Source organism: Prionailurus bengalensis, chromosome D2 (assembly GCF_016509475.1).
Source record: "Prionailurus bengalensis isolate Pbe53 chromosome D2, Fcat_Pben_1.1_paternal_pri, whole genome shotgun sequence".
NCBI lineage: Eukaryota > Metazoa > Chordata > Mammalia > Carnivora > Felidae > Prionailurus > Prionailurus bengalensis.
Genome location: NC_057351.1, coordinates 6,324,210 through 6,347,636, shown reverse-complemented (window position 1 = coordinate 6,347,636; position 23,427 = coordinate 6,324,210). Strand labels below are relative to the sequence as shown.

The following is a 23,427-nucleotide window of genomic DNA, read 5'->3' as shown; positions in this document are numbered from 1 at the left end:
CTGACCCCAAAGCTATTACTTTTCAACGGTTCCACTAATCTTTCTTCCAGGTGGCCCAGGACTTCCTTTATGAGAGAATTCAGGACAGTTCCCTCTCTATGTGAAGGTGTTAGAACTCCGTTTCGTGATGCTAGTCATATTTCCAGCCAATAAAAGCCAATTATTGATTGCACAGGGCCAATTGTGCCCTGGAACCTTCCACTGGTCCCATGATTTGCAACATCACCTATGTTTGGCTGGCTCTGTGACCTCTGTCCTGACTCTGATATCATGCAGACGATCACCTCTTCAACCGCTCCCCCGAGATGTCTCGCATGAATCTCGAATGTAAATCCACCCCAACTCAGCTCTTCATGTGTCCAGCAGGCTATTCTCTCATTCTTTCCCATCTCAGTGACTCTATCTCATCCACAGATACTGGGACCCACATTCTAGCTTTCTTCCCTGAATTCGAACATCGCTTGTACTCTCAATCCAATATGGAGCCCGTCTTGTCTGTGCAACCTCCAGAAGGCATCCCAGATTCGGCTTCTCTGAGCACCTGCACTGCCGGCCCCTGTACACCTGCCATCATCTGTCGTCCAGACCTAAATGAGTCTCCCGCTGCAGCTTCCCCCTTTCCATCTTTGCCTACCTGTTACTTCACCCAACAGCCAGAGTTCTGTTTTAAAAAGCACAGACCTAGTGAAATGTTTTCCCCTTTTTATTAGAATAAAAGCTAAATTTTGAATCGCGGTGTATAGGGCTCTCCAACTGCATCAGCTTCAACTCTCCCATCTGTTTCCAACTCCTCGGTGCTGTTCTCTAACACACTGAGCTTGTTCCCACTTGGGAAACGTTGCCCTTGGTGTTCTTATTCTCTGGAATCGTCTTCCTCCAGGTCTGGCTGTGACGGCTGACTCTTTCCATTCAAGTTGCGTGTACAGTTTTACTTATCCCGGAGGGCAGGTTCTTAAGGACACCAAGTTAGAGTAGCCATTTCCTCGCAGGTGGTTTTATTTTTTCACTCTTAATTTATCTTTCGAGTGTAGTTGACACACAATGTGACATGGCATTCAAGTGCTATGAAAGCCCAGAGTGCCATACTCACCACAAGCATAGCTACCGTCTGTCACCATAAGACGCCGTTACAGTACCATCGTACCCTATGCTGTGACCTTCATCCCTGTGACTTATTCACTCCATGACTGGAAGCCTGTGTCTCCCCCCGCCTATCACCCATTTTGTTCGGCTCCCCCAACCCCGGCAACCATCACTTTGCTCTCTGTATTTGTAGGTCTGGTTCTGCTTTTTGTTTGTTGCGTTTGCTTTCTTCGAGTCCACTTATGACTGTCCTACTCTTAAACAATCTGTATCCATTTGCTTACAGGGAAGGGTATCCTGATATTTCCAATGTGTTGAACAGTGCCCAGCACATATTTATGCAGATCCGTTGTCTGCTTCATTTTCCATCAGGAGAGGCGGGTCTTACCTAATTTCGTAGTTGTTAAGTTGTTTGATGGCGTCCTTGGCTTCTTGTCTATTTGAGAAAGTTACAAAAGCATACCCTCGATTGTTGCCATTAAAATCCATCATCATCCTCATTTCATAAATTTTACCCATCTGCAGGGAAAAGAGAGAGAGAGAGAGAGAGAGAGAGAGAGAGAGAGAGAGAGTCCAGTTTGTCTATTTGTCCTTCCAAGTGAAAACACACCCACACAACGTTTTCTGAAGTCTTACCTCTGCTATGTTTGACATTTGCATCCCGTGTGGAACGCTTTGCATAGTTTCATTCTGGGTTCGGATCTGCTATCTGACTCACGGGCAAAGTCAAGTTACATAACGAAAACGTGTACACGTGGCATTTCAGCCTGACTTAACAGAGTATGTTTTCAACGGAGTAAATGGCCTTTCATCATTCAGTTATCTATGGATCTATCCCCCATCCCAGGGACCTGAAAACGCGTTTGTCCCCAGAAGGACAATGTCTTGACAGATTTGTCCTTGCCCTCTACATTGCCTCTGAAGTTTCCATAGTTTTCTCTTTCCTTGGTCATACTCCACCACTGATGTTTAAAACAAAAACCCGGATGCTCATTTGAAACCTTGCTGAGCTGATTTCTTAGCTGTCTTTCTGCCACCATGATCTCAAGATGTACAGGGAAGATGTGATTTAGAGGACGATCTGGGAATTCCTGTTGTTTTTTTCATCTGTAGGCTGAAGGTCGGTGCTAGTCTTACGTGACTGGCCCAACATCAGGACCTCCACAGTAGGAGGACACTCACCGTATCCCTCTGGCCTCAGATCTTTTGCTTTGCCTATAAACTATTCCTTCTTGCTACCACAAATCTTCTCCGGCAAGCCAGGCTCAGTAATTTATTATTGCTGGCCACTGTACGATGAGTGACCCTAACAGGCCAGGCACATACAGGGAGAAGAGGTGTCATTAAATGTGTGCGACTACCCTGGTGGTTGGTTACCCCTTGGAACTGCCTCCTCCCCATTTTCAGGTTCAGTATCTAAGATTCTTACCGGATTAAATCCCCATAGTTTGTGCACATGCCAAATGAGATTGTTTGTACAAAATTAGGAATGGTTCCGAAACTGAGGCTGACTTATACATCCAAGCGATTTTGGCATTTAGAGAAAGAAATTTTTTCTAAATTTTCTATGGGGCACCTGGGTGGCTCAGTCGGTTAAGTGTCCGACTTTGGCTCGGGTCATGATCTCACAGCATGAGTTTGAGCCCCACGCCGGGCTCTGTGCTGACGGCTCAGAGCCTGGAGCCTGCTTCGGATTCTGTGTCTGCCCCTCCTCAACTTGCACTTTGTCTTCTCCCTCTCAAAAATAAACAAACATTAAAAAAATTTTAACTTTTCTAGGAATGGGGCTGTTGAAACACCACTTGGTAAAATAATAAAAATAAAATTTAATTTTGTGTCCTCCCTGTAAGTTTGGGTTTAGTAACAGTGTATCGCTTGGAATTAAAACGAGGAAATGTATTCCTTAACTATATAATGACTTTGAGAAACTACATTATTAATCTTGTTGATGCCTTAGGGCAGACAAATTGAAACCTGTAGAAGGAAATTTCATTCTGAATCACTATGTGTGGATACACCTTTGAGCCACGACAAGTGCACGCATTCTTTAAATGCAAAGGGTATACTTTTTAAAACCGGATTAAAATGTCAAGTTGGAGAAGTATCTTATTCTGGAAGGTTGTTGGAGTATTATTATAGACTGATAGCTATCTTGCTGCGAACTCCATATGTCTGTGCCATTTCAGATCAAAGATCAGAATTTGAAAGTTAGCAGCAGCAGTTCAAGCTGTCAGTCAAGGAAGAGCTACATCAAGTCAGTGGCAATAAGGGGACAACCACTCACAGGAAGGTTTTAACTTTGTCCCTGTTGAGGAACAGCAGTTGGAAGAGACACCATCACTGACCAAGAACAAGTGTGAAACAAAGTGTGGAGTATTTTCCCCTTGAAAAAAAAATTAAATTTTGACTCACTTTTTCACATAATGGTATAAGTTCATCCTCAAAAAGGTCTCGTGGAAGTTTCCCAATAAAAATCTCACAGCCCCTTTCTGGGGGTGCAGCATCCCAGCCAGGTGGAGGTCCACCATATTTTCTTTGCCCGTTTTCCTGCAAATCCAGGGTGGATTGTACGAGGGAGAGAAGAAAACAGTAAGACCTTTAGTTTGAGTGCCTCAGTTATTTTCAAAGTCATGATAAGGAACAGATTTATCATTGACAAGTAATAGCTGGTCAGAGGATAAAATCAAGGTCCTTTACGTGGATTTTAATACCATGCTCTGTGCTTCAGCAACTTGCTTGCAATAAGTGTCATGAAAATGTGTCAGGTGCTGGACAGATATTATTATTGTTGTTCACACTCACCAATGCCTGACCATCAAAGGATTGGACAATAATTTCAATCTGAGGCTCTGCTGTAACCTGGAGTCTGTGGGGTGGCGGTAAGGGTTCTGGAGTTGGGCTGCCTGGCTCTATGACTCACTAGCTATAGGGCTTTGGGCAAATGGCTTAACTTCTTGGAACCTCAGTTTTCTCATATACAAAGTGGGGATAATATTGGCTTTTTGATTAAGGGAGATAATACATCAAATATGCGTGGCACCGTTCTCGGCATCTCATAGCCAATAGTGATGAATTCTCTTCTCGTCTCCCTGAATTCGGGCCCTCTCATTGGCCAAGCAAGGGAGGCCATGGGAGCCCCTACATAGAAACATTGTGGATTAATGTTTGAAGGTGTGGATTGGCTAATTTTGGGGGTAGCTAGTGAGAAACCTAAATCTGTTTTCAAAGCTGACAGGATGGTGAGAGGGGTTTACTAATGTTGGATCTCTTTGTGGGGAACAGAGCTGTTCTCAGTCCAAATAGAATTTCCTACTCCTCCTCCTCCCTCCTCTTCCTCCTCCTCTTCCTCCTCCTCTTCCTCCTCCTCCCCCTCCTCCCCCTCCTCCTCCCCCCTCCTCCTCCTCCTCCCCCTCCTCCTCCTCCTCTTCCTCCTTCTTTTGGCTTTGTCTTAACTAACCCTTGGTGAAACCAACCAACCCTTGGCCTTCTTTGGGAAGGAGTAGTTCTGGTTCTTTTCTTTACTAGACATTAGATATTAAAGATAGCATTACTGTCTTTATTTTTCCAGAAGTTGAAGACCGGAAAGCAACTTCAGGGGCCCCATGTGAAGTGTGGGCCTGGTCCACCATTGCTGACCTGGGATAGTGTATTTGCTGGGGAGGGTCTTCTTATTCCCACTTAGGCAAAGCCAGAGATCTTTGTCTTTACACCCTTATTATGACTTTTGGAGAAAGGTGAATATAGGGGACGGAATGACAGTATTCATTGCTAACTTCTACAAGTGATACTTTAAGAAGTTTTAAACTATAAGAAGTTTTAAACTATAAAATGACATACGTTGTTGGAGAAAACAGTAACGTAGAAGAGAAAAAACACGGTAAATATATAAGGTAAAAAGAAACATTTCCCAGTGCGTCACCCTACCCATCTGTAGAAGCAGTTAGTGTTTTTTGCGTTTCCAAATATTTTTCCACGTAGATTCTTAAAAGTCAGATGTTAGTTGTTTAAAGACCTTGTTTTACAGGATTGTTTAAAATCAAAAGTAGGGGCGCCTGGGTGGCGCAGTCGGTTAAGCGTCCAACTTCAGCCAGGTCACGATCTCGCGGTCCGTGAGTTCGAGCCCCGCATCAGGCTCTGGGCTGATGGCTCAGAGCCTGGAGCCTGCTTCCGATTCTGTGTCTCCCTCTCTCTCTGCCCCTCCCCCATTCATGCTGTCTCTCTCTGTCTTAAAAATAAACGTTGAAAAAAAAATTAAAAAAAAAATCAAAAGTAAAGTGGCCGCTAGTTTCACTGTTAAATCTTTCTGTATCCCAAGTTGAGACTTCCTCAATTATTTTATAAGTATTAGCACAAAGGCTTTTGGATCACAACGTAAATTACGTCTCTGGTCGTGATCACTTTTTTATTCCTAATTTGTATCATGTTGCTTTCAATTAAAAAAAAAGGGCGTCGGATGGGTGTTCTACCTTTGCCTTGATTATTTTATGCTTCCGACAACTGGGTGCTTCTTTTACTGAGTATTTAAACATTTGCCTCAAGAGTTCTTATCCTTTTTTCCTTCCCCTGTATTTTGGCAGACCCATCTAGCAGCAAAACATTTACATCACTGAGAAATGAAATGTTTTATACTTATAGGGGGAAAAAACTCCTTAAGAGTTCAGTGAGCTGTATCTTAACCAAGAATTTATTGAAAAATACGAAGTCGAGGGGCGCCTGGGTGGCACAGTCGGTTAAGTGTCCGACTTCAGCCAGGTCACGATCTCGCGGTCCGTGAGTTCGAGCCCCGCGTCGGGCTCTGGGCTGATGGCTCAGAGCCTGGAGCCTGTTTCCGATTCTGTGTCTCCCTCTCTCTCTGCCCCTCCCCTGTTCATGCTCTGTCTCTCTCTGTCCCAAAAATAAATAAACGTTAAAAAAAAAAATTTAAAAAAAAAAAAAGAAAAATACGAAGTCGATATTTTCAGAGATGTATTAAAAACTTCTATTTATTTCTTGTCCAACAGAAACCTATACGGCACTTGCTATATACCAGACGCTGTCGTAACCCTTAAAGAACGTCACAGGTTCAGGGCCATGGCTCTCCTGGTTTTACCCAAAACACTGAAGCCTAGGCAGATTAAGTAATTTGCTGAGGTCACATGGTTGGGAAGAGGCAGAGCTGGGATTTGAACCCAGGCAGTATGGTTTCAGAGACCATCAGCCTTATCCCCACATTTTGCCTTGTTATATGGAAGCTTAATCACTTAGATCCATACCTTTAAACACTCATTTAAGAAAAAAAAAATCAGCATGCTGTTAAATTGCAAGCTCTCTGCTGCATTTAAAATCCTTTCCAATTTCCAATCATTTTATTACACAAATTTTGGAAGGACATATCTAATATCTGTTGCCTATAAGGAGGCATATTTCTTTCACCAAAGTAAAATCCACCTTCTTGGTTTGACCCTCACCATTTGGTTGAGGATGATCCCTTGGGGGCGATTTCTGTGCATGTTAAATGCCTAGAGGTCTAGTCGATGGATTATTGGAATACACAGCATAAATTTGGTAGTATTTTTATTCTTCAGGTTGAAGAAACCCAACTTTTATCCCATAATACTAAAGTAGCGATTCCAGAATTTCTGATCTGGCAGGCTTTGTCTGACAGTTGGAAAATAAATAGGCAACCAACAGATTGACCTTTAAAATTTTCCCTTCAACTTTCTTTCTTGCTATAATTGCTAAAAATATCACTGACTATTTTGTGGACATCACGTGCATGGGAGGCTTCATCTGCTTATGAGCCAAGATGACTGCACAGGAGAGCTTATTGTCTTTCTATGGTTTCTATGAACACTTGAAAAAAATTCCCCAAGGATATTTTTGGGGATCACAGAGTCTGGCTGGTTCAGAGACACCTCAAAGTTCATGCCTGGGGGAGATCTGTTCTACCCACCACCCACTGGACTTGGAATACACCAGGCTGGAAGTCTAGACCAATTTAAGACCACGCTGGGCGTTAGTCATGGTATTAGAATAGCTGTCCATTACTCAGAAAGGACAGTTGGGAGCTGTATTGTCGGTATTTTTGGCACTGTTTTTATAGTTAAGGAGTTTAAAATAGATAAAGCCCGCTTATAATGGCTCTTTCCCCGACTGGCTGATGTCCTTCTCAGGGGACACATTCCCTCAGCACAAAAGTATTAATAGTTCCGAGAGAGAGAATATAGGTTTTTGTTTTTCTTGAGAGGATGTTCATTAAACTCTGGGAACCTGTACATTTCTAATGGAAGATCTGGAAACCACTTACTGTCTGTTATAACGCATACATACATAGAAACCTTCACCTAGGTAAATGACAAATTGCAGACCTAATTCTAACTATAAATCCAGGGGGTTGAATTCACATATTGGATGCTGAGCCTACCTAGTCATTCAGTTTATATATCAAGAGTATTTGAAAGTTCCTCTGTCACAGATTTTAAATCTTTCATTATGGAACCGTAGAGTCTTTAAGAAATGATGTATACCATGTTGAGTGAAACCACTCGCACTTTCATAAATGATTGTAGGCAATGAATTTTAGCATGAGGTCACATGGGCTGAGTTCATTTTGACCACCTGGCATCTGCTCTTTTTGTACATCTGGGGGATCTGAGCAAAATTGCATTTTCCTACAAGAGTTAAGAAAGGCCAGATACTTGTCATTCCAAATTCTTTTGCAGCTGGGACAGTCATGGTTACAATAAAGTGAACTTGAATTCTGGTGTAGGAATCATACTGGTGCAAACTTATAATGTCGAGCGCCCATGATATATTTTCTTATTATTCCAGATTTGTGTTGTGGTTTCCTAAAACCATACTTCCTAAAAACCTTAAACCCCCCCCCCTGAAAGCTTACTCTTAAATCTAGTTCTCCAAAATTATAAACAAACACTCTTATAGTAAACTTCTTTCCTGCGTAACCGGCAGGAGTTGACTTCTGTTATTTACACACAATAGTAGCAGGAAAAAAAATCCCACAACACTTAACCCTAATTGAGTTACTGTGCTAAATTATGGGCTTTCCATGTATTAACTCGCTTAATCTCAACAAACCCAACAGGATGATAGCATTCATCTTAGAGATGAAAAATCCAAGGCACACACTGTGTCCCAAGTCACTCAAGCTGTAAGTTACAAAGACAAAATTTGAATCCTAAGCCCTATGCCTGTGATGATATTTTTCTTTGGTTTTTATATTAACCCAATATGCTCATTTTACAGATGAGGAAATTGAGTCCAGAGATATTACAGGGCTCACCTAAAGTCACACTGGTTTAGTTTCTTGCAGAAAACACTAGTCTGAGGGTCCAATAATTCTCAATCTGATGAATTTCATGGGACATATACTGTTAACAGTCACGAAAGCATTTTTCTCATAATTCTTCATGTTGCACTATGCCTACTTTTTTCATTCAGCTTCACCAGACCTAGAGACCAGATGGTTTGTTGTCTCCTCTTAGTGAGCCCATTTATAAACTGGAAGGAGATTAATTAATAAACCCTCTTACAGTCTTCTTCTTTTTTTTAATTTCCTGAACAGTAATTTTAATTCCTTGAATGATTCTTTGGAAATGATCTGTAATCCTCATCGTGGTTGCCTTTAGTCCTTTGTTTTTTCTTGCCAAGGGGAAGAAATTGTGTACGGTCCCTTACTAAACTGTTTTCAGATGTTCTCTTGCCCATTTTCCAATTGCTGATGTTTATATTTATTTCTGTTCCTGTTAGCTCAGGTGCTGGATGGTCCACTCAGGCTTGGTGGCATTTGTAGCCTTTGCAAGCATGCCAGTCACCGGGGCCATGGCCAGAGCACTGGTTCAGAGGCCAGACTCTTGTAGACTGTTCTCAACAGTCAACGTCAGTGTATCAAGAACATCTTTCGGGACTGTGTCTTTTGAAGTTTATGACTTAATACCGTGTGTTCCCAGTTATTTGTAAGATTGAATAAAGTTATTAGGCATTATTTCTATTCCCACCTATATACCACCTATATATCTCCTATGTCATAGGGTTCAAGGCAAATGTAAGAGTACTTAAATGAGATGCACCCAAAGGATCCTCTTAGATGTGATTTCACTTTTGGTCTGCTTAGGACCTTTCTGTTGTCTGAGGACAGCAGATGGTGATGTGGGGAGCACTCATTTTGTTGATTCTATATAAAGATAATCATCTGTTTGTGTTTTAATTATTCACTCTCACAACTTAACATCAGTGACTTCAGGTTGGTAAAATCTATTTTAGGCTGAGAAATTTTAGGGAGCAGAGTTTTTTAAATTTATATACTGTTGAATTTGACATGACCCTTATTAGTTACATATTGGTTCTTAATTTTTTAATACTTTGTTTTGAGAGAAAGAGTGTGAGTGGGGGAGGGGCAGAGAGTGGGAGAGAGAATCCCAAGCAGGCTCCATGCTGTTAGCACAGAGCCCGATTTGGGGCTCTATCTCATGACCGTGAGATCATGACCTGAGCAGAAATCAAGAGTTGATGCTTCACCGACTGAGCTATCCAGGTGTCCCCCCACCCCCCACCAATTATTAGCTATATTTTTTACAGCCCTTTAAAAGCATGCTCAATATGAATGTCAGGTATTACTTTTCTACAAATAGAGCAATAATAATTGTGATGTAAGGGCTGAATAAATGGGATGTGGCAATTGGCAGAAAGCGAAACCACCTCTGGAAACCGAGAGGAAAAGCTAAAGCAGGGATATAATAAGCAAGTACAAATTGAACTTTCTCCTCACACAGCTTTGTGTTTCTGAAAACGTGGTGTGGGGGATATTACGTAGTTTACAGGCCGATGTTTTATCTCAGGAGGCACTTTATTGTACATGAGAAAACATGTAATTATATGAAACCTGTGGCTTTTCTGTTTACATAAGTGAGAGAAAGTTTACTTCTAAACTTAACTTGAATAGAAATGGCTGATTCAATAAATTCTGAATAATATTCTTGGTGGCGTGCATTCATGGCAAAGATCACAAAAAGAATCACAAATCGATTTTGGCTCTTGGAAACTTCACTCTCAGCAGAGTCCTTATGTTTGATCGCACAAAAAAAAATATATGCTACAGTTCTCCCATGAAAATGACTTTTTTTAGCAAATTAGGAATCACGTTCTTGTTTCACTTTGGAAAGCTGACTTTTGAAGGCCTGTTGCCTTGCAAAACACTCCTAATGTCATCTCACGTTACTTGTCGTCTTACGGAGGCAGAACTAATTGACATTATCAAGTGCTGCATTTAATAACCTGTAATAATTTCCTTTTCCCTTGAAGGATTACATGTGGCAAACCATTCTTTTGGAATTCAGCAATTCACTATTTGAAGCATTCAAAAGCCAACAGCCCTTTAAACATACCTTGTATCTTGTAAAGCTCTTTATAATACGCGTTTCTGGCCAATTTCATGGGAATAGTCAATTCAAGAACATCCTTATGAAAATTTCGAAATCAGAAAAACTTTTTGGAGTGTGTCTGCCTTTACTAAGAAGAAAAGTAAAATGCCAACTCACTTCTAAGATCCTGCGTTCACATTTTGCAACAAAATCCATGGACCCCACAGCACTTGTTTGTGTGAGACCAGATTCACCGTGCTCACGCCTTCATCTGGCTCCAGGCACGTGCGTGGACACACTGCTGAAATCTATAAGAACCTCTTGATCCCACCCAAGAAATAACTGGGTAACAGCTTTGGTGATTCCTTTATCCTTTTTGGGCTTTTACCTTTCAGAACGTGTGATTTATTCAATAGGCCCAATTATAGATTCAGTTCGCCTTTTTGAATTAATATTCCAGTAGACGGAGATCTGGTTACATTATACAAAGCTGTCCACATTACAGATAAAGACATCGGTCCACATGCAGGTGAAGAACGTTGGTTTGAGGGACCGACCTCTTATCCTGTCCTACCTGGTTCAACGTATGCCAAGAATGTCACCTAATGCATTTGTTTTTTGGCACGAGAGGAATTTTATACAGTAATTATTCTCCTTACCAAATTCCCCGTGAATTTTAATTTCTGGCAAGCTGAGGGATTTGAGAAGACACGTAGCCTTTCCCGACTTTAAAGTCTTTGTTTATAAAAAACAGGGCTGACTGGGTGATGGCAAAAGTCTTGTGACGGTGATAGAATGCTCCTGAAAGGGAGGCTACCCTGACCCCACAGTTCATTGTGGGACAATGTTCAGAGGATGTTTTGTGAGTTAGTCAAAAGGACCCTTAAAGGGAATGCTGTGGAAATTTAAAGAATCAATATCTTTCTGATTGCATGTCTGCTTGATACCTATCCTATTACTTAAAGACTTTCTTTGCATCGGTTTCTTTTTCTTAAAGAAGCTTAGGCAAAAAAGAAAACCTGAATTATTCTTATAAGTGAAATAGCAAGATCCTTTCGCACAACTGGAAGGCAATTATGAAAACAACCGTACACGAGGGAAATCATGATCACAGTGTCGCTCGGCTTGTTGTCTAAAACCTCTGAGCCCGAGTCCTGTCCTCGGTGTTTAAGAAAAGATCAGCAGGGGCTGGGGAGGGGTTTAAGACGTACCTCCAACAACTAACTCTTCCTATCAGAAAGCCTGAAGGAGGACGGAAACTACAGTTGACCTTGGACCACTGGGGGTTTGAACTGCGCCGGTCCACTTAGGTGCAGATTTTTTACGGTTCTGTAAATATATGTTCTCTTCCTTATGATTTTCTTGACATCTTCTGTCTAGCTTTATTGTAAGAGTACTGTGTATATACATATATATATATATATAATATATCATATTAATTGGTGTTAATTGACCTTTTATGGTCAGCAGTAGGCTGTTAGTGATTAAGTTGGGGGGAGTTAAAAGTTATAGGCAGAGTTTTGACTGTGTGTCGGGGGTCAGCACCCAACCCCCACACTGTTCAAGCGTCAGCTGTAGCATAATTCCTACTCTGAGATTCAGTCACGTAATGCTGTGTTAAGGCTTCATTTAACATCATCTCCGCTCTCTCCCCTGCACCTCTGAAACAATGTTGAAAAAGAATCGCAAGTATGAAATCCTACACAGATTCATGACTGCATGTTGTGTGAGCTGCCTTTTTTAGTCTTTGCCTATGTTGGAAAGCTATCTTTGAATCTCATGACAAACTCTCAGTTTCTTTAAGTGAAGAGTCACTTATTTTTGGTTCACTATTATACTTATTTTGAGGAGCACCTGGGTGGCTCATTTGGCTAAGTGTCTGACTTTGGCTAAGGTCATGATCTCACGGTGTGTGAGATCAAGCCCTGCATCAGGCTCTGTGCTGATGCCTCAGAGCCTGGAGCTTCCTTCAGATCCTGTGTTTCCCTCTCTCTCTCCCCTTCCCTACTTGCACTCTGTCTCTTTCTCTCTCTCAAAAATAAATAAACATTAAAAATAATTTTAAAATATTTATTTTGATAACCCTTAATACTTGTTTTGATCAGTATTAAAGAAACAATAATTTGAGAAGTCCTGAAGTTGCCTATAAGTGAAGTCCATAGTCCCAAAGAGCTGTCCATGCTTCTATATATTTGAGTCATGAAGTTCACACCTATTTTTACATGGAAAACCCCATGTGCTTGTAGTTTAAGGAAAAACACCATCAGATGTAGTTTCCAAAGATTTTGAACCTTATATTGAAGAGCTCATAAATAACCAATCCTCTTTGAAGCTATTTGAGGAGAAGTTCATTGATGTCTGCAAATAACTTCAGGAATGCATTTCTATTTCTCAGAATCCTGAGGTTCCTGTCACCTGTCAGGCATACGTTTTCCTCAGAAAGATTCATGGGACTATTGTGTCATTTGGAGTCTGCCATACCGTGCTGTGGCACTTGTGCCTCGTAGAAGCAAAGCTTCTTAGGAGTTTCAAAGTTGGTCTGTGGGTGGCTGGGGTGAGAAGCTTAGGGAAATGTGTGTCTCTGATGATAAACTGGCCCCATCCTGTTCTCAGGCTTAGTCTCCCTATTTCAAGAAATAGTATTAACACACTTGGTGAATGACTTATGTCCTTGGATAGCCGGGACATGAGCAGGTGGTCACAGGCACTGGAAGGAAAAGTAGAACCTGAGAGCTATATTTTACCATGAAGTCAAATTCCTATTCCTGTCCCCAGGACTTTGTGTGGTGGCTGGGAAGGAATGCCAATGCCACAGTGTTTTCCCAGCTGCCCCTCTCGGTGCTAATCTGGATGAAGCCAATTGTAAACACTGGGATCCCGAGTTGCTTATTTCCATTGCATTATTCATAAGAAAAAAATTGCAACTTAAGAACTACCCAAGTAAAAGGACTAAAGTACGTCATACAAAACTGGAGAGATGAAGGGAGTTATTTTGGGGGCACCCTTAGAGAGGGATGGTATCCCAATCCTATTTATATTTGATCTAACACTATCCTTTCTGACTTAGGACTTGTACCTTTACGTGAGTTTTGTTGAGGAGGTGAACAAATTATAATTAAGATATACAGCTGTATTGAAAGTCCATGTAAGAGAATATGCACCATGAGCAAAGTTCGAGGGGTGGGAATTAAGCTGTATTTTGTCCCTAGTCTGAGGGACCTGTTTCCAGGAACCCAGGCTCATGGCTGATTAACAGAGGGGAAGGATGGAGTCCACTCATTTCTCTAATTTATCTAGTGTAATCTTACTGGGTCTTCGAAAGTAAGATGCACTGATGTCTTGGCTGTTCAAAAGTGCTGTGCATTTTATAAATGTTTTGGTTCAGTTGTCCTGCCCAAGTGGTCCCCTCTGCCAAGGATGGTATTTTCTCTGGCTCCTTGCAAGGTTTGTTTTTGTTGGCACATGTCTTCCAAGTCCCAGCATCAGTGTCCTCTTGCTTGAAGAGGGTCACCTGCCATTCTCTGACACACGACCGGTTTATGATACCTGTGGCTCTTAACGTGATCTGTGGTTATTTGGTTTCTCAGTTATTTTCTGCCTGTCCCTTGAGAATAACCTTTATGAAGGCAGGACCCATGTCCCTCTTTGTGGAGTCAATGAGCGAATGAGGGCTCAAGCTGGAGCTGGCGGGGGTGGGTAGGAGAAATAGGCACCACCTGCTTCTTTTCAGGACGTTTAGACACTCATCTGTGTTATGGGGAATTTTCTTAAAAAACAGCGGATTTGCCTCTAAAACAAAGTACTAGCGTAAGCATTAGAGTCGGGGGCAGCAAACTTTTTCTGTCAAGCCCCAGATAGTTGCTATTTTTGGCTTTTTAAAAGACAACCCTTTAAAAATGTGAAAAATCATTCGTAGGCTGAGATTATGGCAAAAACAGGCAGGAGCCAAATTTGAGTCATGGGTCCAGTTTGCTGACCTCTGGGTCATGTCTCTACTGAATTGTATAACCCTGGGGCTTGTTTTCTGACTGCAAGATGAAAGGGTTGGGTTATATCAATATTAAGCCAATTTCACACATACAAAGATTTGAAAGACCAGCCTGACGAACCCAGGTACTACTATCCTGCACCTTTAATAATGAGGTTTTCTCCATGAAATTTCCCCAATTTTTCTACTGCTAATGGAATGCTGCTTAGAACATTTCCCCACTTCATGAGACTTTTTCCCCTTACAATAAAAATAGTCCATACCCACTATAGAAAGTTTGGGGGGGAGGGGGGAAGAACATCAGGCAAGAAAAATTTACCCTAATCAAAGATTACATTTTATTACTTTTTAGGGTTTTTACCATGTGTAAATAATCTCTCAGAATATTATTTGGAAGCTGTATACAGCTTTGCGTTCTGATTTTTAGGTAAACATTCGTGTTTGGACATTTCTCCAAGACTTTCTTTGAAAGCATAGTTTTACATGACTATATAACTGGTAAATGGAAGGGTGATCATATTTTCTGTGAGCGGTAATATTTTATTGGACATTTAGGATGTATCTAAACTTTCAACATTATACATTTCACTATGAGGAACATCCCTATGTGTAAATATTGGTCCTCACTCATTAGGTCAGGGGATGGTCTGTTTTATCACTCTGTACAGAAAGGTAATGCCCACAGCTGTATTCCTCACTCAATGCATTTTTAATTTTGGATAAACTTTCATTGCAACAACATTCTACGCATTTTAGGTCAGACACTACATCTTATACTTCTGTAACCCCAAGGCCTTCCACTTGCACATTGTATTCAATAGTAGGGACTAAGGAAACAAAAACTAACAACAAATAAAATGCTTTATGTGTGCTAAAAACAGCCATTAGATTAGGAATGTGATGGGGGAACGCCCAGTGGCTCAGTGAGGATCCAACTCGTGGTTTCAGCTCAGGTCATGACCTCACAGTTTGGGGGTTCAAGCTCCACGTTGGGTTCAGCACTGCTGGTGCAGAGCCTGCTTGAGATTCTCTCTTTTCCTCTCTCTCTCTCTCTCTTTCTCTTTCTGCCCCTCCTGTGCACTCTTTGTCTCAAATATAAGTAAACATTAAAAATAGAAAATAGATTATCAATAGGGTAGTTGAACAAACAGTGCTAATCCATACCATATTTTGAACTATTTAAAAATAATATAAAAGTATGGGAATACATGATAAACGTAAGTATTTATAAGTAATATCATATCAAGTATCCTACTTTAAAAAATATTCAGGGGTGCCTGGGTGTCTCAGTAGGTTAAGTGTCAGGCTTTAGCTCAGGTCATGATCTTGTGGTTTGTGAGTTCGAGCCCTGCGTGGGGCTCTGTGCTGATGGCTCGGAGCCTGGAGCCTGCTTTGGAGTCTGTGTACCCCCTCCCTCTCTGCCCTCCCCCGCTCACACTCTGTCTCTCTCTTTCTCTCAAAAATAATAAACACTTAAAAAAATTAAAAAATATTCAGACTACTCGAGGGCAATCTTTATTAAATCTATTTTAGTTTTAATAGAATTAAAATTGATGTAAACTGATTGCACCTTGGGCAGGAAGTTTCCTGCAAACGCTCATCTATGAAAACATAATATCTTTCTGGTGTTATAGAGAAGATTCCAGGTGGGAGGACCATCACATGCCAGAGTTTATGACCCACATTATTCATGCATTCTTGAAGAAAGGGTCATCATAATCTGATTTCTTTTCTTTGACGCTCAAAAACATATTTGTTTTGGGAAATTTGGCAAGTTCAGTTAAGAATGAAAAAGTAGGGGGGTAGAAAGCACCTCATGTAATTACATTGTCTGGAGACACAGGGTGCCTGCAAGGAAACAGCCAGCATACTTTCTTCCAAAATATTTCCACTCGGCCCTAATGCAAGTGTGAAGGTGAGAGTTTAACTTGTCACCATCACACAGACTTTAGCCACACTTATTGAACGTCTACTGAATGCAGGGGACCGCGTGAACTTCCTTGTATTCTCTGAGATACTTTGATAAAATTTTCAGCTATCGATATCCAAAGATGTGCTTTACGACATCTTTTTTTGTTTTAAACAAGCGGGTGTTTTCAAACCCTCAAAGGCGCAAGGTGTTGTATCAGTTGGGATAGAAAAGACTGGCTCGTGTTATTAAGTAACCTGCAAAATTCTATTTTTGACAGCTGTATTTGTCCTGCCGGTGATAAGAGAGCACCAATTAGTCACCCCCTGGCTTTTGAGTTCTTGTTTTGCAAGTATTCAACGTTCCATCCCACAGGCTGTAAAGATCCAACAAAAAGAAATCCTCCAAAAATCTAACTGGCAGGCACCATAAAATTTTAAATGGCCCTTTTGTGGGTATGCTCCCTGAATTGTACTCAGATGTTTCTTTATCTTAAGTTCTTGTGCAGGGATTTTTATTGTAATTTTTTATTATTTTCTGAAACATTTATTTTTGAGAGAGAGAGTGTGTGAGAGAGTGTAAGCGGGGTAGGGGCAGAGTGAGAGAGGGGGGCAGAGGATCCAAAGCAGGCTCCACGCTAACAGCAAAGAGGCTGACGTGGGGGCTCAGACCCGCAAACTGCAAGATCATGGCCTGAACCGAAGTCAGATGCTTAACCAACTGAGCCACCCAGAGACGGCACCCTGTGTAGAGACTTAAAAAAGGAAACCTGTTCACTCTTGTGTGGATCCTGAGAAACTTAACAGAAGACCATGGGGGAGAGGAAGGGAAAAAAATAGGGAGGGAGCCAAACCATAAGAGACTCTGAAAAACAGATTAAACTGAGGGTTGATGGGGGGTGGCAGGGAGAGATGGGTGGGTGATGGGCATTGAGAAGGGCACCTGTTGGGATGAGCACTGGGCGTTGCGTTGTATGGAAACCATTTTGACAATAAATTTCATCTTAAAAAAATGAAAAAAGAAACCTGATGTTGCCCTCTGTTTTTGAAGGCGGAAGTACGGAGAAGGTTGGAGGGTCTCCCCTAAGTCCCAAAGCGCCGAGGCTGTGCCTCCAACACACCTCTTTCAGTCACTTACTCCAGTCTGCTGACCAGCGACTGGATTGAACAGATACCAGGATTGCAGCATTGTGACCAGCAGCTTTGGGGTAAGACCTAGCCAGTATTCTGGAAATTAAGGCCAAGAGTAATTAAGGGATGTGTGGAAGATCGTACACCTGCTATGTGGCCAAGAATAGGTTAAACCACAGGTTTCCAACTTGAGGTCTTGAGTGGCTTCCTGCACTTTGCAGCCAAAATCAGGAGAGCTCTTCCAATTCACTCAACACGGTTGTCATGTATGTATTTAGACCCTGATCAGAGGCTTTTGATTGGGAGAGCGCGACTTGGCAATTCTAGGTTTTACATTACGGAAGAATTTCTGACCCAAGAGTCATTCTGCTAACACAGAAATAGCATTACCTAGAGTGAATCATGTTACCAAGTTTAGGCTCAACCAAATATTGTTTGCATGCCTTGGCATGCTAATCACTAAAATATCAATCATAAAGATAATATTATAACAGCTCTTAGTTCTGTATAATCTTGCCAGAAATTCTGGCTAATAGCCATAGAATTATAGCCTGTAAATCGTGGGCAAGCTACCGAATCAATCGTGCCTTGTTTTCCTTATCTGGACACTGGAGATGATCACAGTGTCGTTGTAAGCACCCACCTGCCCCCTCCCCTCCGCTTCGATCCCTTCCTCCTGCTCCAGCTCGGAGTCAGCAGGTGTAGTTCGCAGACTGGCATGGGAAGTTAGGCTTCGGAATGCACAGAGGAAGAAAGCGGGAAGCACCCTGTACCCTGACATACTTGCGAAGGGAAGTAGCTATAACTTGGAAGTTTCTCTCATACTACACCAGGCCTATTATTGAGTGGAACTTTTTTTATTACCTGCAAGTTACCAGAAAAGTCATGAGGCTTGCCCTGAATTTCACTTGGGGGAAAAGGACGGACCAGGGCTTAGAATAACATTGAACAGGTGATGTACATTGTTTTGTGATCAGTTCTCATCAAGTTCTGCTTGTTGAATGTAATGATTATATATTCATCGTTTTATTTAATAATTTTCTTCAACACATTTAGGTTTACGATGTTGAGGTGTTGTAAATAATGCCACCCTCGACAGGTTTATAGACATTCGTAGCATTATATTTGGACCTGTACAGATTCACTTCCAGAAGAGGAACATCCTTATACATAAATATTAAGAAATTGGGGTGCTTGGGGGGCTCAGTTGGTTAAGCGTCAGACTTTGGCTCGGGTCATGATTCTGCGGTTTGTGAGTTTGAGCCCCACGTTGGGCTCTGTGCTGACAACTCGGAGCCTGGCGCCTGCTTCGGATTCTGTGTCTCCCTCTCTCTCTGCCCCTCCCCTGCTCACGCTGTCTCTCTCTCTCTCTTTCTCTCTCTCAAAAATAAAAATAAACATTACAAAAAAAGAATTTGCTTTCAAAAGGGTACCACCACTCTCTTTGCATGAGTGTTCCAGATACAAAGAAAGTAAAAAGAAAAACTTAAATATTTTTGGTAACATTTCAACATAACTACACGTAGTACACTTGGCAACAATCTGACAAAGGAATATGTAATAAAAGGACCCAGCATATTTAATTGTTATCCATATGAAATTTGTATTCCATGAAAGCACGTGGATTTGGTTAAGTTAGAAAAGCATGTGGTTGATAGAGTACAGCTGGGAATGAAAATGCGTTGTCTGACGGTAAAAATGGCAACATTTTTTCTTCAAGTAAGATAATTAATATCCCTAACACTAGTTTTCAATCTGTCATAACCTCTCTGAAGGAGGCTTTCATAGAAACCATGATCTATAGATAATTCTTAATGATCACTGTCTGTAAACAACCAGTTCTAGGACTTTTTTGCTTTTCCTTCTGCTGGAGATGGGGAGAAATTATTACGTACCGTGAACTTGGTTGGGTAGCTGTTATGAGAAAACATCATGGAACAGCTAGGATGACCCAACGGTCAGTCCTGGGACCCCACATCTACATCTTCCCGCATCCCCAGTAGGGAGCTTCTCTGGAAACAGGCTGGTCCTGGGAGAGTTTGCTCTCTGCTGATTCTTGAATCACTGGTGTGGGTCTGCTTCACAGAAAGCATTGGGTGGTAGACACCAATGGCCTTTTCAGAGACCAAAGCGATCTTTCAAAGCTGCGATAGTCTCTCTGACTGTGAACCCGGATTCTGCCTTCAAATGACCGGTGAAGGTTAAGCTGATAACCCAGAGTAGAAAAGACCATCACCATCCAGGGTCACCTACAACCCTGAAATGACGTGGCTTCTTCCCCCCCAGGAAGGAACATCCGTCAACAGTTACACGACCGACCGTTCACATTTTGCACCTTAGGACCACAAATATTCCCACCATTCAGTGGATTCAGTGGTAGGTCTCAGCAGATATCACGAGAAGCTCCTACCTGGACCAAGCTATATCCTGTGCGCTGGACCAATGCGCGAAGGGCTGCTTCCTTCTGGGTTCCGCTCAATCCATCCCCGGATTTGTGATTTGATTCCATTGAGAGTGATTATCGGCAAAAAATCAGGTTAATTAGGGTTGCTCACTGAAACCAAATTTAAGATAAATTAAGTAAATTACTGTTACCAAGTCCAAACTTGTCCTTCTCATGAAGGACATCTTCAGGAAACATTCTCTATAAATAAGCCATTAAGGTTAGAGCCACAAACAGCCACACATGAACATGGCTGGTTAGATGTCCTCCTTAAGAGTTTTGTTTTTTTTTTTAAATATTCAATTTTAGTTGGAATTTAGAAGTCACAAACGAGTAATACCCCTTCTCCAATGAGAACACAGATCAATAGATCTCAATGCAATTATTTTAGAATGTCACCATATGCTCAAAAACAAATTATTATGTCAATTAAAAATACACAGAATGGGGGTGCCTGGGTGACTCAGTGGGTTAAACGTCTGACTTCGGCTCAGGCAATGATCTCACAGTTCGTGGGTTCAAGCCCCGCGTTGGGCTCTGTGCTGACAGCTCGGAGCCTGGAGCCTGCTTTGGATTCTGTGTCTCCTCCTCTTTCTCTACCCCTTCCCCCCTCATGTGCTCGCTCTCTCTCTCTCTCTCTCTCTGTCTCTTAAGAATGAATAAATTAAAAAAAATTAAATATGCAGAATGGTCCTTGCAGATCATCTATCGCTTAGATCATCCGGGAGAGGACATGAAGCCCTTTGCGAAAAATCTAAGAGATTATGAAAGCCTACGTATGTGCATGCTTATGTAGGTGTGAAGGCAGAATTTCAGACTTTTATTGTCTATACTTTTTATTTGGGAACCAAGTTTGAACTCCATTCCAAATGTGATAATTGCTCATCATTAGAGGTTCACAGGGTAAGGGTGTGGCCATCTCGAATGGTCCAGGCTGTGGTAGCAGGAGGCCCTGGAGGCTCCCGTGTGCTGAGGGCCATATTCCGATCTGCTGGCTTGGCGTGAGGGCTCAGTGAAGGTTCCGCGCTGGGCTTTCCCTCTGCTTACTGGGCTTTGCCAACAGGGACAGAAGAAGTGTGCTTTACAGTGATTTGAATCACATGCAGACTGAACGCATTTTGCTATGGGCCCTTCGAAAACTTTTCCGTGGTATGCACTGAGATTGCCTACACTACTTTGGGTGGTCATTTAAGGGTTCAGAATGAAGGTGCCGTTGATAACATATGGAACGAGTTACAAAATTGGGTGAAAAGGGAAGCTGCAGGCATCATGTCGATAAACTACAGATTCACAGAATTCTCCTAAGGTGATAACTAATAGACAAGCATCATCTAGCAGCTTCTAGAAAGCAATACTTGCAAGAAAATGTAGAAAGCCAAAGGAAAAATGAGATCCCAGAGCGACTATTCGTCAGCTATTACAGGGACAGAGCAATTTCATGCTTGGCATAAAAGCACGGCCATTGCTGCCCTGGACTCTTCTAGTAATTCTTGCTTACGTCTAACCCGGGTCAACCCCAATTTTACTTTTTCATTCTCTCAAGCAGTATTTAGTCAGTGCTGTCTGCACACCAGCTTCACCCCCTGCCCAGCTTTAAGGCCCCTTGTGTTAGTGAAGTGCGTTAAGTTAACGTACCAGTTTCCGTCGCGATCCTTTGTGAAAGGCAGTGTTCCCCCTGCCCCCGCCGACCCCTGCAGTCCTAACTTTGTATCATGGCAAAGACAAATTAGAAACTAGTTTTCTGGGGCGCCTGGGTGGCGCAGTCGGTTAAGCGTCCGACTTCAGCCAGGTCACGATCTCGCGGTCCGTGAGTTCGTGCCCCGCGTCGGGCTCTGGGCTGATGGCTCGGAGCCTGGAGCCTGTTTCCGATTCTGTGTCTCCCTCTCTCTCTGCTCCTCCCCCGTTCATGCTCTGTCTCTCTCTGTCCCAAAAATAAATAAACGTTGAAAAAAAAAAAAATTTAAAAAAAAAAAAAAAAAAAAAAAAAAAAAAGAAACTAGTTTTCTAATAGTGGTGATTTGGGACATGTAGCTTTCCTGACACTTTTATCATATAAATAACCATTCTAGGGATGCTACACGGTGGGGATAAAAGGAGACCCGTATTTGCTTTATAATTCTACCTGAATGCTGACTACAGTTATGTTAACTGTCTTTTCTTCAGGATACTCTCAACAACCCCCCCCCACAACTGCCCCCCTGTGCTGGATTGAACCCACAAAAGCAGAGAGGCCCACAGGTGGACTGGGGTCCGGTGATGTCAGCCACATTTGTCATCATATCTTACGGATGTCTGAAGGCCAAGCCTACAGTCTTGTGGATTTGTAGATTTACTCTTTGCCGACCTTCATGTTTTCCAGCAAAAAATAACAGTTTGTGGTGAAATGACAAGTTTTATTTGCAAAGCCTACCTTTAGTTTGGTTAATTATTAGTCAAGATAATTGAAGACGCTTTTCTGTCACAAAGGTCTTTTGGTCACGTGAACTTACTCTGACATGATTGAGAAAATCTGTAGAACATCGCAATATAGTGTCACAACTTTGGAAGTCAGGTCAGGGCGCAGAAATAGAATTCAGAATTTGCTACAAGAGACATCCAGTCTTCCATGTTTATTTCCCAAAAACAATCCCCTTTCCCAACACTGACCTAACCTGAAGGCTGAACTTGGAGCCCAGATAAATATTTCTTCAAGCAAGTCAAACTTCTGTTAAATCTGGTCAGTTTGGAAGAAAGATGGCACAGTGCATTTTCTAATTAACATCTTGTAACTGTTCCGATCTGAGACCACTGAATTTTGAAAGAGTAGTTCCCCAAGTAATTTATGGATGCGAGAGGATTAAAACCTATACATGGCAGACATGAGGAACCTTGCAGTAAAGGAGAGCACTCATGAGTACTAAGTATATGAATATACTTCTCAATAAGTAAGAATTGCTTATTTATTAAAATGTTTACTGAGTATCTACTATCATGCAAGAATTTTTTGAGACACTAGGAAAATAGCAGAGAACAAAACAAACCCATCTCCCCTCAAAACTTCACGGAGTTTTCTAGAGGGTGAGAGAGGTCATAAACAAGTAACACACACAGTGTGCTGGTGCTAATTTCTGAGGAGAAAAAAATATAAATGGAAAAGGGATACAAAGTGTGTGTGTGTGTTGGTGGAGAAGGTGAAATGTTAGTGTGATCCTGACGGGGGGAATTTGGGGAGAGACCTGGTGACGTGAGGGATGTGTTTGGGGGAGACCATTCCAGGCGGAAGGCCTGTGAGCATAAGGACCCTGAGGTGGGAGCTTGTTGGTGGAGACAAGGAGAGGCTGGGGCTGAGTGAATGAGAGCAGAAATGGGAGTTATGAGAGAGACGATGGTGGCCCAGGCCACAAAGGATTTTGTTGGTCACAGGGAGGACTTTGGCTTTTGCTCTAAGATGTGAAGCCAGAGGATCAACAAGATGTTTAACAGGGTCGTTCCAACATGGAAGGGAGTCGGGCAGGGCTGGGACTGAGCTGGGTAATGCA

The 23,427-nt window shown here is 42.0% G+C and overlaps 1 protein-coding gene across 2 annotated transcripts in view; it reads right to left on the bottom strand.

Moving 5' to 3' along the window:
* Positions 1–23,427, bottom strand: part of A1CF (APOBEC1 complementation factor) — a 78,758-nt gene that overhangs the window by 31,944 nt on the left and 23,387 nt on the right. For both annotated transcript variants that reach the window (XM_043596144.1, XM_043596145.1), the window contains exons 2-4: positions 19,877–20,020; positions 3,496–3,630; positions 1,472–1,602 (exon numbers count right to left, since the gene is read on the bottom strand). In XM_043596144.1, coding sequence (XP_043452079.1) covers positions 1,472–1,602; positions 3,496–3,630; positions 19,877–19,975 — 365 coding nt within the window. In that variant the 5' untranslated portion in view covers positions 19,976–20,020. The remainder of the gene's footprint in view (positions 1–1,471; positions 1,603–3,495; positions 3,631–19,876; positions 20,021–23,427) is intronic.